Here is a 15174-nt window from a genome sequence, read left to right as displayed (position 1 = left end):
GGCCAAGGCCGGGGAGGTCCTTGGCTGAGCTTTCTGCAAAGTCTTTGGCAAGCTCTGTGCTTCAGAGAGGCTCTGGCATGTGCTGGTGAGATTGCTGGAGGCCAAGACTGGGGTGTGTTGGCAGGGAGGAGGAATAGAAGCTGGCGCAGGCAATACCATGCTTGGCTGTCTGTGTAATCAGAGGTTCCTGCTCCTGCCCTTCAGGAGAGCCAAACTTCATCAAACTATGTGGTGAGAACCATTAAAAAAATGATCTGGAAGCAATGAGGACTGTTGGGAATGGGTGGGAGGCTGCATTACACATTGGTTATTGTAGAGATTTGCCTTTGGGATGCAGGTAGAGTACCCTTGAGCTGTTTTCCCTATGGAAAAGCAGCCCAGCAAATGCAACAAGTGAGCACAAAAGATGAGGGGTGGTGAATTTCTTCCCTGTGTACATACACACATACAAATACTTTCATCATACCCACGGCCAGTTTCAACTTGTATATTCATCAGCCTCATCCAGCTGACCATAGAATGGCCTCTGAACCCTACAGAGTTTTTAGTATAGATGCTCCCATATGAATATGCATGCAGAGAGACAGAGAGCCAACGTTTCAATCTGTCACCTTTGATCTCCCCTTCCCTTGATTTCATTTTTTTTAATTATTTTGTTGTATTTTTTCCCCTTAATCCTGTTTAAAGCTACTGTAGCTCTTTAGATGTCAACATCTTTGGCTACCAACAAACAAGGGAAGACAGTTTCCATTCTGCTCCTTTCTCTGTAGCACCTAGAAGGAGTTTATATTTATTGGGAAAAGGCCCCAACAGAGATCCTGCAGTGAGCAGGTCTTACTTATTTCCAGCTCATTTGCTAATTAACTGCTTCCAGATGCACTACAAAATACTTTTCTTGTTATTTTTTTTTATTTCTCCATAATAACCCGGGGATAGACAATATTAAATGTTCAAGCAAGTGAATTAAAAATAATTATTAGCAGGATGGGTGGTAGTGGTTGGTTGGTTGGTTGTCTCAAGCTATTTAGTAAGTAATTTATTTGCTGTATGCAAAAAGAGTTAAGATCTCTTTAATTTCCAGAATAAAAAAGTAATGATTCTTTAAGGGGACTTGCATTACTCGGTTGTTTAAGCATGCTAACTTGTTTTGGATTAAAGTGCCAAAACTGGGTGGTTAATGAGTACTTGCCTTAGTGGCATGTGTTTCTCTGAGTTGTGACTCTCCAGCTTTCAGGGAAACTTTATGAAGGGCTGAAAGAGCTTCGGTGACATGGAGGAATGAGTTTGGAGTTCTCTATTTAGGACCACGCTGGTGCAGCAGATAAAGGGATGTAGTATATACCCACAGAGTATGGCTTCATTTTGATCCAGAGGCAGAAGAGCAGGAAAGGGTAGTGCCCACTGCAGACTGTAGGATCTAGGGTCCAGTGCTGAGGTCCTAAATTATTCTGTATAAAAAGATAGTTCACTAGCCTGTCACAAATGAGAAATAAATCGGAAGCTTATTAACATCCCTGCCTCTGAACCACCTCACCTACCAAGCCCTGGGGTCCCATCACAGTAGGATTTCCAAAATAGGTCCCAGCTCTTTTGCCTTCTCACACCTTCCTCTAGCGAGTTTTTCAAACCAACACCCATGTTCTCCATGTTCACCACCTCAACTTCATCTCCTCAAAACATGACTCTTGGACCTCTTTCTCCCCTCACGTTCTTACTACTTCCCCCAGCTCCCTGAAGCAGAACCCCAAACCCGTGTCCTGTATTCCCCACATTACATCTTCCCTGTACCCAAGAAGCTACTGAAGGGCAGCTGATGTGTGGGTACTTGCTGGGATGTGGTGGTAAGGAGACCTAGACAGGTCAGACCAACAGGAGACCCACATAACCTTTCCAGCATTGACTTAGACTGTTTTTCTCTGTAAGCAGGCATCTTGCAGAGATAAAAAGAGGTGTTAGGGGAGGACAGAGTGAGATTTCAGTCTGACTGCAATAAAAATGCAATATGCTGTGGTACAGCATCCAGGCATTAGCAATCTCCACTAAATGGTCAGGGATGCAGGGATGGAAAATAATCATCTGGCTGTGGTTAGGAGGTCCCTCTGGCTCCCTAATCTTCAGATGATGCATGGACTCGCTTCTTTTTCACAGGACTATCCTGTAAAGCAGAAGGAAGTGCTTACCTGCCTTTTAGAGAATATATATATATATATTTCTTTTAAATTCTCTTTGCCATTTGAGGCAGTTTTTCCTCTTTCCTGCCTTAGATCTGCCTTCTGCTTGATGTTGAAGTGTGTAGTTGGAGGAGATGGAGGGCTGAGGGCAGAGAAGTATCAACGGGTGCACAATCCATTTGGGCATGGCCTGACAGTGGGCAGTGAGGGAAAGGTATAAACTCCTTGTCTTCTCATACAGGTCCCTGGCTACAGGCAGGAACGGGTGGAGAAAGGCCTCAAGCTTTTTGCACAGCTCATCAACAACAAGGTTTTCCTGCTGTCCTTCATCCGCACGCTGGAGTCCCAGCGCAGCTTTTCCATGCGGGACCGTGGCAACGTGGCTTCACTGATCATGACAGTGCTGCAGAGCAAGCTGGAGTACGCTACTGATGTCCTCAAACAGCTCTTGGCCGACCTCATAGACAAAAATCTGGAGAGCAAAAACCACCCCAAGCTGCTGCTCCGGAGGTAAAGATACCTGGGGCTAGACCAAGCTGGGAAGGGCAACCTGTGCTCTACTATCTAACATGAGCATGATAGTCCATTTTGGAGGAAAAGGACAAATTTGCTTGATCTTGCTTTTTGCAGCAGGGTATGAAATCAGGATGGTGTACAGCCACAGCTCACATGGCCCTGTAGGGTTGCCATGAAGCTGCGTGCAGGCAGGTGTGAATAAGGCAGGTAGGGCTGAATGAAAGTTGAACTGCTTTCCCTCACTGGTTTGCTGCTCTCTGGCTTCATTCAAAACTTCCCAGCAGAGGGTTCCTTCCCTTTTTCAGTAAGTGTGTCTGTAGATCTCTCTCCATTTCATCTGCAACCAAAAACCAGCCGACAATTAAAGTTTCACTGCTCCACTATCAATAGATTTTAATGTGGATTTTCTGGAAAGCTTCATAAGGGCAGCCAGATCCCATGTTTCATAATCCTTATTTTGGATTTGTGTTCTACTTATATCACAAAGAACAGGCTGTATAATATACTTGGTCTTTAAGGTGAGTAAATCGGCTGTTGCTTTATCTTGCCCAAGATTTGGACTGCCCTGCCATGCTTCTTGTTTCTGAGTCACCTATGGACACATGTGGAGTCTTCTTCAGCTGCATCATGGGATCTCCTGTCCCTTCCTGGGCATAGGTTTTGGGATCTGGTTGAAAACAGAATTAAGCAGGACAACAGAAATGGTGTTATAAGGGACATGAGTTTGGGTTTGTGCTTCCTGGCCAGATCCAAGGTCTAAAGGCCAGGGTTGTGTGGGACACCTTGAGTTACAAATCTACTGGTCTGCAATTAATGTACTTTCCCTGATTAGGGAAATTCAGCCCTTTCTCCTTTTAGGATGACGCTCATCCTCTCCTTTCCATGGTCTGAATGAACCCTTCTGATTCAAGCCAGCACCTGAAGTAAAACCAGAGGGAGTCTACTGGGTACAAATGGCCTTTGCCACTGCTCAAAGCTGTGTTTGAGGGGCCCTGAGCTGATGACGATGGATGGCTCAGGCAGAAGAGAGGTCTGTGGTGCCTGCTGGAGAGATTTTCTGCTGGCACACAGCCCACCATGAAAAAAACAGAAAAAAAAAAAAAAAAAAAAAAGAGCAGTAGGCACTTCCTGGCATTCAGGGCAGCAAAGCCAGGGGCAGAGACCAGACTTTACTGACAGTTAACTCCCTGAGTCCTACAGCCTGGCTGGAAACTGCCCCCAAGCTGTCCTCAGGCTTCCTCTCTGTGCTTCTCCTCTGATGCTGGATGGCAGTGCCTTCTTCCAGTCGTGCCTTCACTTGATCTTCTCCTTTCTTTTTTCCTTTCTGCATCTCTTTGTCTTTCCTGGTTGTTCATTTGTGTTTTCTCCTGTCTTCTTCCTTTTTTTCCCCCTTCTTCCAGCTCTTTTCTAACTGTACTCCTATTTGTTGGAAATGCAACGTGGCCTTTAGAAGGAGAGACAGTGAACATTGAAGACACCTCCACTGTGTCAAGCTTTGAAAGCACAAGGAGAAGTCAGAGATGATATCCACTGACCCCAAAAGATCAAAGTTGCCTGGGCAACAATAATTTAACATCCTCTGCGAGGATGATAAAGTGTGGAGAGTGCTGGAGTTGAGGTTCATGCCATGATCAGTGGGGAACAGTGGCTAGGTGACTGTGACTGAGGGGAATGCAGGGCAAACAGGCTGGTTTGGACAGAGACAGAGCAATGATTGCTGTAGGCAGAGGAAATGAGACCAACTTTATGCTGAAAGGACTAGGTAACCTAAAAAGCAAGCTGCAGCCCTAAGCAAGAATCCTTGGGTGGCCTTGGTGAAAGCTGGAACCAGCAAATCCCACTTTCACTCATTCAAGCAAGGACTCTTGTTTGTTTTTTTTTTCTTGAACAAAATCGTTGCGTGTACTGGAGCCAACACAAGCTTATTCTTTGTTCCTGGTTTCCAAACCAAATTAGCAAGTCCAAGTTAGTGATTCTGTAGGAAAAGTTCACCCTGAAGATTCAGGATGGATTTTTTCCTTGGTTGAGGCTAGAGTTAAAGGGCTACAGGAATAGTTCTGTGAATGTGCCACATTGACACATTGGGGAGTATAATCACTCCCAAATACCAGGGAGATTATCATTACCTGATAAAAGCTCCTCGTATGTGATAGATTTATCCTCCCTGAGCATCTCTGAGAAGGCTTCCTAACTTGTCATTTCTCTCATTGATGGACAAACTGCAGAACAGACATGCAGGGATTTCCCTGGTCACAGGAGAATTAGTAGGGCAGTAAGGACATGCCTGAAGGTTTCCTAAATCCAAAGCTAAAACAGAGACTCTGGGATGTGCTTATTCCTGATGGTGTCATGCCTGACTTTCCATGGGGCTAGAGACCTGGGCAGTAAGATGCAAGATGCCAATCTTTCAACCAGCCCTTTGATATGGCTAACATGACTAACTCATTTCTGATTTGTTTTTTGTCTTGGTCTGATTTTAGGACAGAGTCCGTGGCTGAGAAAATGCTCACCAACTGGTTCACCTTCCTCCTGTACAAGTTCCTTAAGGTAAGAGAAGCAGCAGGCCTGGCTGAACAGCTGCTTTAATGCATTGCTTCTTGGCAGGGTTCAGCTGGGGTAGCATTGACTTTGCAGGATGCTCATCAGCAAATGAGTGAAATCAGCTGCGACACCCTCTGAGCCCTCCCACTACTTCTGGAAGGTCTCTTTTGGGTGATAGGTAATAAAAAGGAGGCTTTCAGCCTTTGAGACCTCTTTGTCGGGGGGTGTAGGGATAGGACAGGGGGAAAGGCTTTAAGCTACAAAAGAGAAGGTTTAGATTACATATTAGAAAGAAACTCTTGGATTTTTGCCTAAGAAATTCTTGGAGTGAAGGTAGTGAGGCCCTGTTGTAGGCTTCCCAGAGGAGCTGTGGCTGCCACATTCCTCGGGGTGCCCGAGGCCAGGCTGGATGGGGCTGAGGGCAGCCTGGATTGGGGGGAGGTATCCCTGCCATGGTAAGGGTTGGAACGAGATGGGCTTTGAGGTCTCTTCTAACCCAAACCATTCTGGGATTCTATGATAATTGCTATTGTACCATACTAAGATCAAGCCTTTTGGAGGGAGGTAACTTTTTACCTTGCCTTAACTCTCAGCACTGTTGCTAGATCTCCCTATTACACCGTTTGGACAGGATAGCCACCCTCTGCTTGGAAATTCAAAGCTTTACAAACCAGTCCCATTCCCCTGAGCTGTCCCAAACCCCAGGAACAACCAGGCTGAATGCATGGGGAAGTTTTGAAGGTCCCTGGAAGGTAATTTCAGTGCCTTTAGTATCAGATTCACACTTGCAGCTGAGAGGAAAGGATACAAGGAGGTGATTTTTGAAAGCACTGCTTTTATAATAGTCTTCCCCCCCACTCAGCTACTTGTCTTCTTGCCTTAGCCTGAGCAGTGGCCTGATAAGGGCAAGAGACAGGCACACACTAGCAATATGTTGCTGGCAGATAAGCTAATTAAGAGGGAGACAGGTGTAGGAACTGAGAAAGGGGCCACTTGGCTTCAGATTATTAACTTGTTGCTGGGATTTACACCAGAGGAAAATGACCTCATTCGGTGAGTTGGGGCACAGCACAAGAGGGGAGGGCAAGGTGGGAAGGAGGGGAGAAAGGACAGAGGCATGAAAGAGAAGAAAGAACAAGGAGGGGTGCATGGACACGAGTGTGCAGAGGGAGGGCAGCAATAGGAGAGGACAGGAAAGGAGTGGGAAGGGTGGATTGGGAGTGAATGAAGGGAATGGGACATGAGGAAAGCTGGTGCTTTGTGGGCTCCTTGTTGCTGTCCCAGGCTGGTCCCTACACACCCAACATCACCGGTGCAACCACACAGCTCCAGGGGTGCATCTCCCCTGTGTCAGGAGCTGCTGCTACCCAAGCATCCCTGTTTGCCTCCAACATGAGACTGCTCAGGGAGAGTGTGACAGACACCCAGGATGGGGCACCAGTGGTCCTAACCCCTGCCAAGCCCTGCCTCCAGGTCCTCCAGGACCCATCCCATTCCCTGTTCTGGTGCAAAGCTCTGGACCAGAGGTTTTCATCTCTGTCCCTCCTGGTTGACCTGGTCGTTAACTCTCATCCCTGCAGGAGTGTGCTGGTGAACCTCTGTTCTCCCTCTTCTGTGCCATCAAGCAGCAGATGGAAAAGGGTCCCATCGACTCAATCACTGGGGAGGCCCGGTACTCGCTGAGTGAGGACAAGCTTATCCGACAGCAGATTGATTACAAGACACTGGTGAGTGCTCTGAGCATGCTCTCCTATGAACTTGTCCCGCTTTCTTCTAGAAAAAGAGCATTTTGAGGAAAGAAGTCAGTGAAAGGCATGTTGACCTCCAGGACAATTTCTTCTTGCAACCCAGCAGGATAACCCTGCTGAGTACCCACTAGTTGCATCCCCTGTTACAGCAAAGTTTGTGGCTGAAGTATCTGTTTGCAAAGCATGTTTGCAAAGATGACAGCTTCCAATTTACCTCCATGGTGCCCTATCCCATGCCCAGACCATCTCCAGTTCCCCAAGGGCATTGTCTGTTGGGTGAAGAGGTCTGCACTCATTGCAGGTTAGGCTGACAATCCTTTACCATTTTTTTGGGTTAGGTGAGGTCCAGGAGCACTGGAAGACAAGTGTGAGCCTTGGGTCATGTGAATGCCTGTGAAAGTGTAGACAATGGGTATGAACAATTTGTTCTGGTAGACAAACCATTTCCTACATTTACCCCTTTTCCTTGAAGTGATGCCCATCCCTCTGAGTCCTAAGGTCAAAGGTAGTGGTCTTCCTCCAGCAGAAGCATGGGGTTGTCTCTGCAGTTGTCACCATCCTGAGATCTTCAGCAGGAGGACTGTGATGTCCACAGTAGGGTTTCTTCCTCCTCATGCTTGAGACCACCTGGAGGTATTTTCATCCCCCTTCTCTCCATCCTCTCCCTGGGGCCCCAGCACCAGTGGCAGAGCTGCCCAATGCCCAGACTGGGCACACAATTACAATTTCTTTGACCTTCCTTGGGTCTTAGCTCAGATGGGCTGACTCCACAGATGTCTTTTTCTTCACTGACTACGATCTAGAGCCTAGCTTCAGTTGAATCCAAGTCTAATGAGCGGGTAGACTTCACTCTTAAATGAGACTGCAATTTAATTTGCATTCTAAAAATGGGACTTTCCTATTAAATCACCAGGGTAGTGCTTCTTTTCTATTAGATGTGGTTGTCTGGCAATTTGGAGGCCTGATCTTACATGGAGAGAGTGAGCAAAAGGGAGAAAAATGCAGGCACAGAGCGATCACTTTCACCGAAGGAAATCCCTCCGATCCTTTTAGGCTTGATATAAAGCAGCCAGCAAAGGGTAGTAATTATACATCAGCCTGAACAAAGCTCTCCTCCATTCACTTTGTGTTGTTTGATGTTAATCAGCTCTCCCTCTTACATCTCAAGAGCAGACAAATATATCCTGATAGGAATCTTAGCAGATTTACAGAGATCAGCTTTGGTGAAGGAGATTAAGAAGAAACAGAATATGAATAAGATTGTTCTTCCTTTCTGTTTCTCCTTATTTCTCTTATAATTTGATCTTCCCCTACCTTTTTTAAGCAAGCATTATTCTGTCATCTTTTGTCAAAAATATATAGTAATGAAATAAAGCAAGAACTGATTCAGTGTTTGTAATATAAGAATCCCCTGAATGTCTCCTGTTCTCTCCCAAGCATCTGGTCACCACTATGAATTTGTAGTGCATGTAGCTAAAATTCATTGGGTTGTTCATGTTTCATGAGTGCTAGATGGTTGCTGAATTGAGTTAAATCACAAGTCTAGCAATGTGGCACATTGAAACAGTCTGTTTATTGTCGTTATTCCAGGAAGGCAAGGCCAGGGCTTCATTGGAAGGGGGTTATTCTATAGTTTTCATTAATCATGACCAAATATTTTAAGGCACGATTTCAAATATGGTTTGAATGAAAAGCAAATCCAAAGAAACTGACTTATCCAGGGAGACAAAAGGAGACAGAGCAATTTCAGACATCTGGAATTACTGATTTTACAATACGCACCTCATTCACTAAGTTTAGATTGTTTTGATCTGATTTCTTTCCAGACCAGATAGCTCCAATTTGCTGTGTGCCAGGTCCTAGAGTTCTCCAAAGAAGCAGTCCTCAGTGGGCTAAGGTCTTTGATATTTGCATAGCAATTTCTGTACATACAAGGGATTTTTCAGTCCAGGGGAAACTAAGGTAGTTACAGATGTGATTTGTTAGAATAAATGTGCAGCAGCTAAACAGTAGGTCTTCTCCCAAGCTGTATACCTCAGAGAAGCTCCCTCTGGTGCTAATGTCTTCTCTAACAGTCAGCGACCATCATCTCTGGTCTGCAGTGTTATTAAAAGCCCAGCTAGATTATTGCACCTATGAAAGACGAGAAGATTTCATCCCTGCTGGCTACCATCTGCCTTTGCCAGAATCCGCGATTTTTTAGCCATTCACCAAACCAGAGCCCAGCTGTAAAAACCTCGCTCCCTCCTGCCGCTGCTCCGCTCTCACCGGGAGATGAAAGACTATCCATCTCCTGCATCAGCTTCATTTCTCTTGACACAAATAACGCAGAGGAGCAAAGGCCTCGATGTGTGTCGGAAGCTGTCAAGAGGATTGGATAATTAGTGCTCGGGGGTGGCAGGAGGGAGCTGCCCAATGCATCTTGAGCAATGGCATGCTCGGTGTGGTCCCTGCACACCTCGGTGGCTCCAGCGCTGAGAATCTAATCGGATCATCTCCTCTGACAACATACTCCAGAGTAGATAAATATGTTTTGAGCTGCATTTTGTTAAGGCCTTTCAGGGAGTTAAGCTACAAACGAGATATCAGAGGGGTTTCTTGTGCTTGGCTTCTTTGTGGGGGGTCCTTCTCCTCCTTGCTTTCTGCCAAGACTTGTTGTGTGCTAGCCCCATGGGACCTTTCTTACCCTAATGTAGGAAGGAAAGGAAGATTCTTTGGGACAGAAACTGTATTGATACCCTGGTCCCTGGGCAAACCACCCAAATACTGCAAAGAGTTCAGGACCAGGGTCCTGAATCCTTTAATCCTAAACCACGCGTTTGTAATTTAAATGCCAGTAATCCACAGCGGAGATCAGGGCTTAGTTGTGCTAAGTATTGCATGTTTATATACACTTAGAGACATTTCGTGGCTGGAAGGGCTGACAGACAAAAAATTAAAGAGCCCAAGGATGTAGAAGAAGGTTGATAAACATAAACCGAGTGAGATGACATGGCCCAAGGTCATGAAAAGTCAGAGGGAGAGCAGGGCTCACAGATTACTAGTGCGCTTGCTCACAGCCCCATATCTTTTCGTGTTGACCCCATGACTATCACCATTGTTTTGCTACACTGACACAACTCTCAATGCATAAGTTGCATTCATGCAGGCAACTGACCTGAACCCAAGGTGTTTGCGTTGGTGCTGAATCACTCCACAGAGTTTATTCTGACTGGCATCAGCTCAATCTACTTTAGGTGAGCTCAGATCAATGGCAGAGACTTGCAGAGTAACCTGGTCACCAGAGCCATATGTGACCCCCTTGGCACTCTCAAAAGAGCTTGTCTAGGCTCTCATCACCATTTCATTTCCCTACAGATGTGTAGTGGGTGGGGGGCCGCTAATAACCTCAACACCGAATGCATTTCAGCAGTGCTTTTTATGTATAGCTCTGTGATCCTTTGAGATGAAAGATGCCACAGAACTGTAAATCTCTGCCATTGTCATTATTATCTGAATTGGTGCTTCTTCAATACTCCTGGAAGTGACATATAAATAATAGCATTATGATGTAATCAATATCTCATATTTATATCTACCCTTTCATCCAGAAAGATCACAGAGCTCTTTGTAAGCAGTATCTTCACAAGTCCCTCTTAGTTGAGCATAACAGCACCAAAGGGAGCCTAGTGAGCCAATACATAATTATACTGATATGATTTCACCCTTTTCAAGCCACCTTCAGATCCCACAGTAGGTTAGGAACCTATTGCATACTACGGACAGGAATTTATGGTCAAGGTAGAATTTATCTAGGTCACCAAAACTAACATGCCTGCACTTGTAAAAGTTGCACAAGAAAATTTAATGACCCTATGTAGCCAGAAGCTCCACTGAACACTCCAAGTGCAAAGGTGTGCTAAGTTTATAAAAGTTTATAGACTTCACACTCCTGTAACTTGAAGAGAGCAGAACACTTGACATAGACAGAGCCAAGTGTTACCGGGCAAATTGCTGTTAGACACTCTGTTTGTTTAAAGCATCCCTCCCCACCTCCTCACCTCATATGCTTTGCATTTATTCTTGGATACAGTCTTTAGAGAAAATGATATTCTTCTGAGAAATCAAAGGCCTCTCTAGTTGGGTCAATTTTCTTGTTCTATATGTGAAGCTATAAGACTTTTTGTTGTTTTTCTTTTGTATATCTATTTTATTAAATCCCTGCATTTCAAATTAATAACATTCTAATGAGAAGGGTCTTGGGTTGTCCTATGACTGCTCAGAAGAAGGCCCAACTTAGAGCTGAGAGATTGAAGATTACTTTTACCTAAATTGTCAAAGGCAGGTGACAATGCAAGGAGACTACTATACAAGTAGGTCACCTTGCCGGATCTCTAGGGAGCAGGGAATGGCTCAGAGGCCAAGGAAAGCTCTGGAGAAACCCTTTGGATTCCAGGTCGGTTTCAACCAGAGTCTGGGCTGGTAGCATTTTTAATGTTGTTTTTTTTTTTTTTTTTTTTTTTTTTTTTTCTGAAAACAGTGTGTTAATGACAAATGTCTGGTACCACTTGGGTGAGTGCCATTTTTACTGATCACACCAGAACCTGAACTGGTACTCTTGGGCTTTCTGTTATTAAGAATAGCGAAAATGCCAAGGAGATGAGGCTCAAATCTAAGGGACTGCTCCCACAAGTACAATGGGTTCACCTCAGAGAGACAAATGGCGTGAGATATATGTTCAGAAAACCCCTCAAATTATTCCCAGATCACTGGCTGTAGCATCTGGGAACTCACAGCTCTTAGCTGGCAGGCAGGTCCTGACTTACCCTTAATCCACTGGGCACAGATAAGTGATAAGAAATGACCCCAGGGCAAGGGATTGAGGGCAGCCAAAAACTGGATGCATGAAAAACCCCTCAGTGAAATCCCTGCTGTGTCAGAAAAGGGAATACTCTTGGTACACATTTTTCCCCTTAATCCATCCTAGATCCCTCTGGTTTGTAGGATGCAGGGACCTGCCAGAAGGTTGCTGTGGAAGCTTGAGCACAGGGTACCTGCGTTGCTGTGAAATTTATGGTGTCTCATGCCTCTTTCTCAGGTCCTGAGCTGCGTGAACCCTGACAACGTGAACAGCCCCGAGATCCCGGTGAAGATCCTGAACTGTGACACCATCACCCAGGTCAAGGAGAAGATCCTCGATGCCATCTTCAAGAACGTGCCCTGCTCCCACCGGCCCAAAGCTGCTGATATGGACCTGGGTACGTGAGTGCACAACGGGCCCTGAATGCCCCAGGGCTGGGGGAAGAGGTAAAAGAGGAGAGGGGAGAAGGGAGAGAAGAAACAGTCAAACTCAACCCAGACTATTTGCTGTGCGAAGTGCCACCTCTCCAGACTCACAGTACCCCTGGTACTTGGGCAGGGCATCAGCAACAGTGAGAGGGCAGAAGAAACTGATTAAATTGATGCGCACACTCCTGGCTTATGAAAGCTCTACTGCTCTGACCTTGAGGACTTGAAATGATCAGTAGCCACCCTGATTTTCTGCCCAGAATTTGGCTTGATCAAGGGTATGGAAAAGGCACATCCTGCCCAAATCCCCTGGAAGAAGAGCACTGAAAACACAGGGTGGTGTTGTCAGAAGTGTTCAGGCAGCTCAGATTTATTCCTAGCTCTTCTCTGAGCAGTGAGGGCTTGGATTATGCATGTCTTCTTGCTGAGACAGTCACAGCCCAAGCAGTATTAATTTCTCATCATGTGGGCATACGAAATAGGATGAAGCATCCTCCGTTCAGTGGGCTGCATCCATCTCACCCTTGACTGCTTCCCTCTCCTGCCAGCACCCCTCCACCAACAGCAGGGCTGGGAGCTGCTGCTGACATTTCTTTTTTTTTGCAGAGGACAAGGAGATCAGCAGTCATGTTTTAAAGAAAGATCAGTCCCTCTGTTTATGAATTCATGCTTTTTTTTTTGCTCCTTCATGAGATGCTCTGCTTGGGGGACGAAAAGAGCTGCAGTAGCTTCACTTGGATTTTAAGCTCTGGGGCACACAGGAGCTGTACAGCCTAGCACAGGGATGCCTTTGGGGCCAAAATCAGTTTCTGCCCCAAATCTGGTGCAAGGACACTGGGGGAAGTGAAATATCTGAAGCTGAGTCTGGGTTAGATCTGATACCACACCTGGAGGCTGCTATGAGAGGATGTAGAGCAATCTGCTCAGGACAACGATGAGGAGTCTGGCACGGGGCTGTATTGTGTGAGGCCATCAGCCAGAATTTGCCCTCAGTGACCTTCAGTGGAAAGGACTTCAGTGGAAAATGATGGAGTCTATAAAAGTTGGCAGAGTAGAGGAGGAACCTAAAGGAGGAGGAATGGACCGATGCCAAGAAACAATTCACAGCAATAACAGAGGCAGAAATGAGAGGTCAGGGATTAAAGTTAAGTGTGTTTGTGTGTGCATTTGTGTAGGGGAGGAGGGATTCCTGACAGAAATTGCAGCAAGATTCCTGCTCATGAAAGGCAGTTAGAATAACAAAACGAGCTGCCAAAACCAGCAGTAATAAAGAACAGATCATATACATCATCAAAAAAAAGGACCCGAGTTGATTTTGGAGCTGCTGTGAGTCAGCAGGGGAACGCTGAGTGCAAGGGTGAGCATCAGGCCAGGTAGGGCAGGGAACCAGAACACAAAAAATGTGGGGAATGGGGTTTACAGCCAAAACCATTGACCCAGCTGGTGCTGGATGGTGACCACAGAGCCCATGAGGATTGAGTCTCGCGCTGGTTGTGGGTGGAGAGTGGTTTGTTCCACTGCTGGGATAAATATGTACTTGAAGGCAGGAGTTTTCCCTGCATAGAATTTCTAGGTTGGAAGAGACCTCAAGATCATCGAGTCCAAAAATTTGCGTATTGCAAATACAAGGAAGACTTTGGAATCCAGTTTTATTGCAGCTCTGGCAGCTGAGAGGTGCAGAACAGTGTGCACACAGGGTCTTAAGTGGAGTCTGACAATTTTGCATCCAGTGCTTGGCAGATGTAAGTTATTTTGACCTTCCGAGGACCAGTAAGTTCCAGAAAGTGTTTATGAGCATTTACATCCCTACCAGAAGGGCTGGACACAGACTTGTCCATACAGACGGGAGACTGCTTGATGAGCAGCTGTTTAGCCTCTAGCACTGATGATGCAGTTGGTAAAATACATATATAAAAATAACTAGGGGAAAAAAAAAAAGAAACTAATATCTTCTCATCTAGGAGAAGAGTCTTGCCAGCAATGATATTTGCAGGCTCCTTTAGCACAGCAGTTAATAAGGTGGGAGGAGCAGGGCTGGCATGAGTGAAGCAGGGACAAGAGGACACGTACATCCAGCCACAGCTCCTGCCCAGCCTCTTCGCAGGAAAAAGCTATTTGCTGGCACCTGGCATCCTTTGGGGACAGTGAAGGCAACAAAGGGGGGAAGCAGAAAGCAGCGGTGACAAAAGACAGCAGCACAGAGCTCTCAGGATCAACCTGCCCCAGGCTGAATGCTCAGAATTGTCAAAGGTGGCTGGATCAGCCCCGCCAGCCCATGCTAAACAGTGGGTCGGAGCAGATGATTATCATCTGCCTTTGAAATCAATGGTTTCCTACACACCAGCACAGTTTTCTATTACCGTTGCAATTTTCCAGGCTTTCTGTCCGTACCAAGGCCAGATTGCTCACATGAAGAAAGCAAACAAGCTAATGAGTTATTTGGAGTTGTTAAATGCAGGGTAGCTGCAGGCAGAGTGACTTGTACGTGTGGCAAATGTCATAATGTTTTGCAGTTACCCAGACAACTCATGGAGGGGGTTGTCAGCTGAAAGCACTCATTTTGGACACCCCGAGGTTACATTTTAGTCCAAAACCCAAACTGCAGCCCTTGGAGTACAGGCTTCTTTCTACCACGGCTATTTCTGTTATTATTATCCTTTAAAGCCCTCTCCACAAAGAAAAGAGCCCATCTTTGGGAAAGCGTTAGGGTGTGAGGATCACAAAACAGAAATTTGGCTCCACGCTGAGGCATTCACTCTTCCTGGAGCCTTTTGGAAGGGGCTGCTGAGGTGGTGGGGGATGCTGGTTGAGTGCCTTGCACTTGGTGATGCTGGCTCAGGCCAGGACAAGCTTTCAGTGCCTCACCAGCAGTGCAGTACTGATGTGTTGAGTTTAATCTCAAGGAGCCATTTAAACTGAGTCTAACTCTA

The 15174-nt window shown here is 46.0% G+C and overlaps 1 protein-coding gene across 4 annotated transcripts in view; it reads left to right on the top strand.

Annotated features, from left to right (window-relative positions):
• The window catches only part of PLXNA4 (plexin A4), a 407281-nt gene that overhangs the window by 359771 nt on the left and 32336 nt on the right, over nt 1–15174 (top strand). For 3 of the 4 annotated variants that reach the window (XM_084518707.1, XM_084518708.1, XM_084518710.1), the window contains 4 exons: nt 2413–2681; nt 5168–5234; nt 6809–6955; nt 12054–12213. In XM_084518707.1, coding sequence (XP_084374833.1) covers nt 2413–2681; nt 5168–5234; nt 6809–6955; nt 12054–12213 — 643 coding nt within the window. Of the gene's footprint in view, nt 1–2412; nt 2682–5167; nt 5235–6808; nt 6956–12053; nt 12908–15174 lie in introns of those variants that run through there. The other variant, XM_084518709.1, reaches the window with a different exon arrangement.

The sequence above is a fragment of the Aythya ferina genome, assembly GCF_964211825.1.
Source record: "Aythya ferina genome assembly, chromosome: 1".
In the NCBI taxonomy this organism is placed as follows: domain Eukaryota; kingdom Metazoa; phylum Chordata; class Aves; order Anseriformes; family Anatidae; genus Aythya; species Aythya ferina.
Note: the sequence above shows the minus strand (reverse complement) of the source record. Positions and strands in the feature narration are given on the sequence as shown.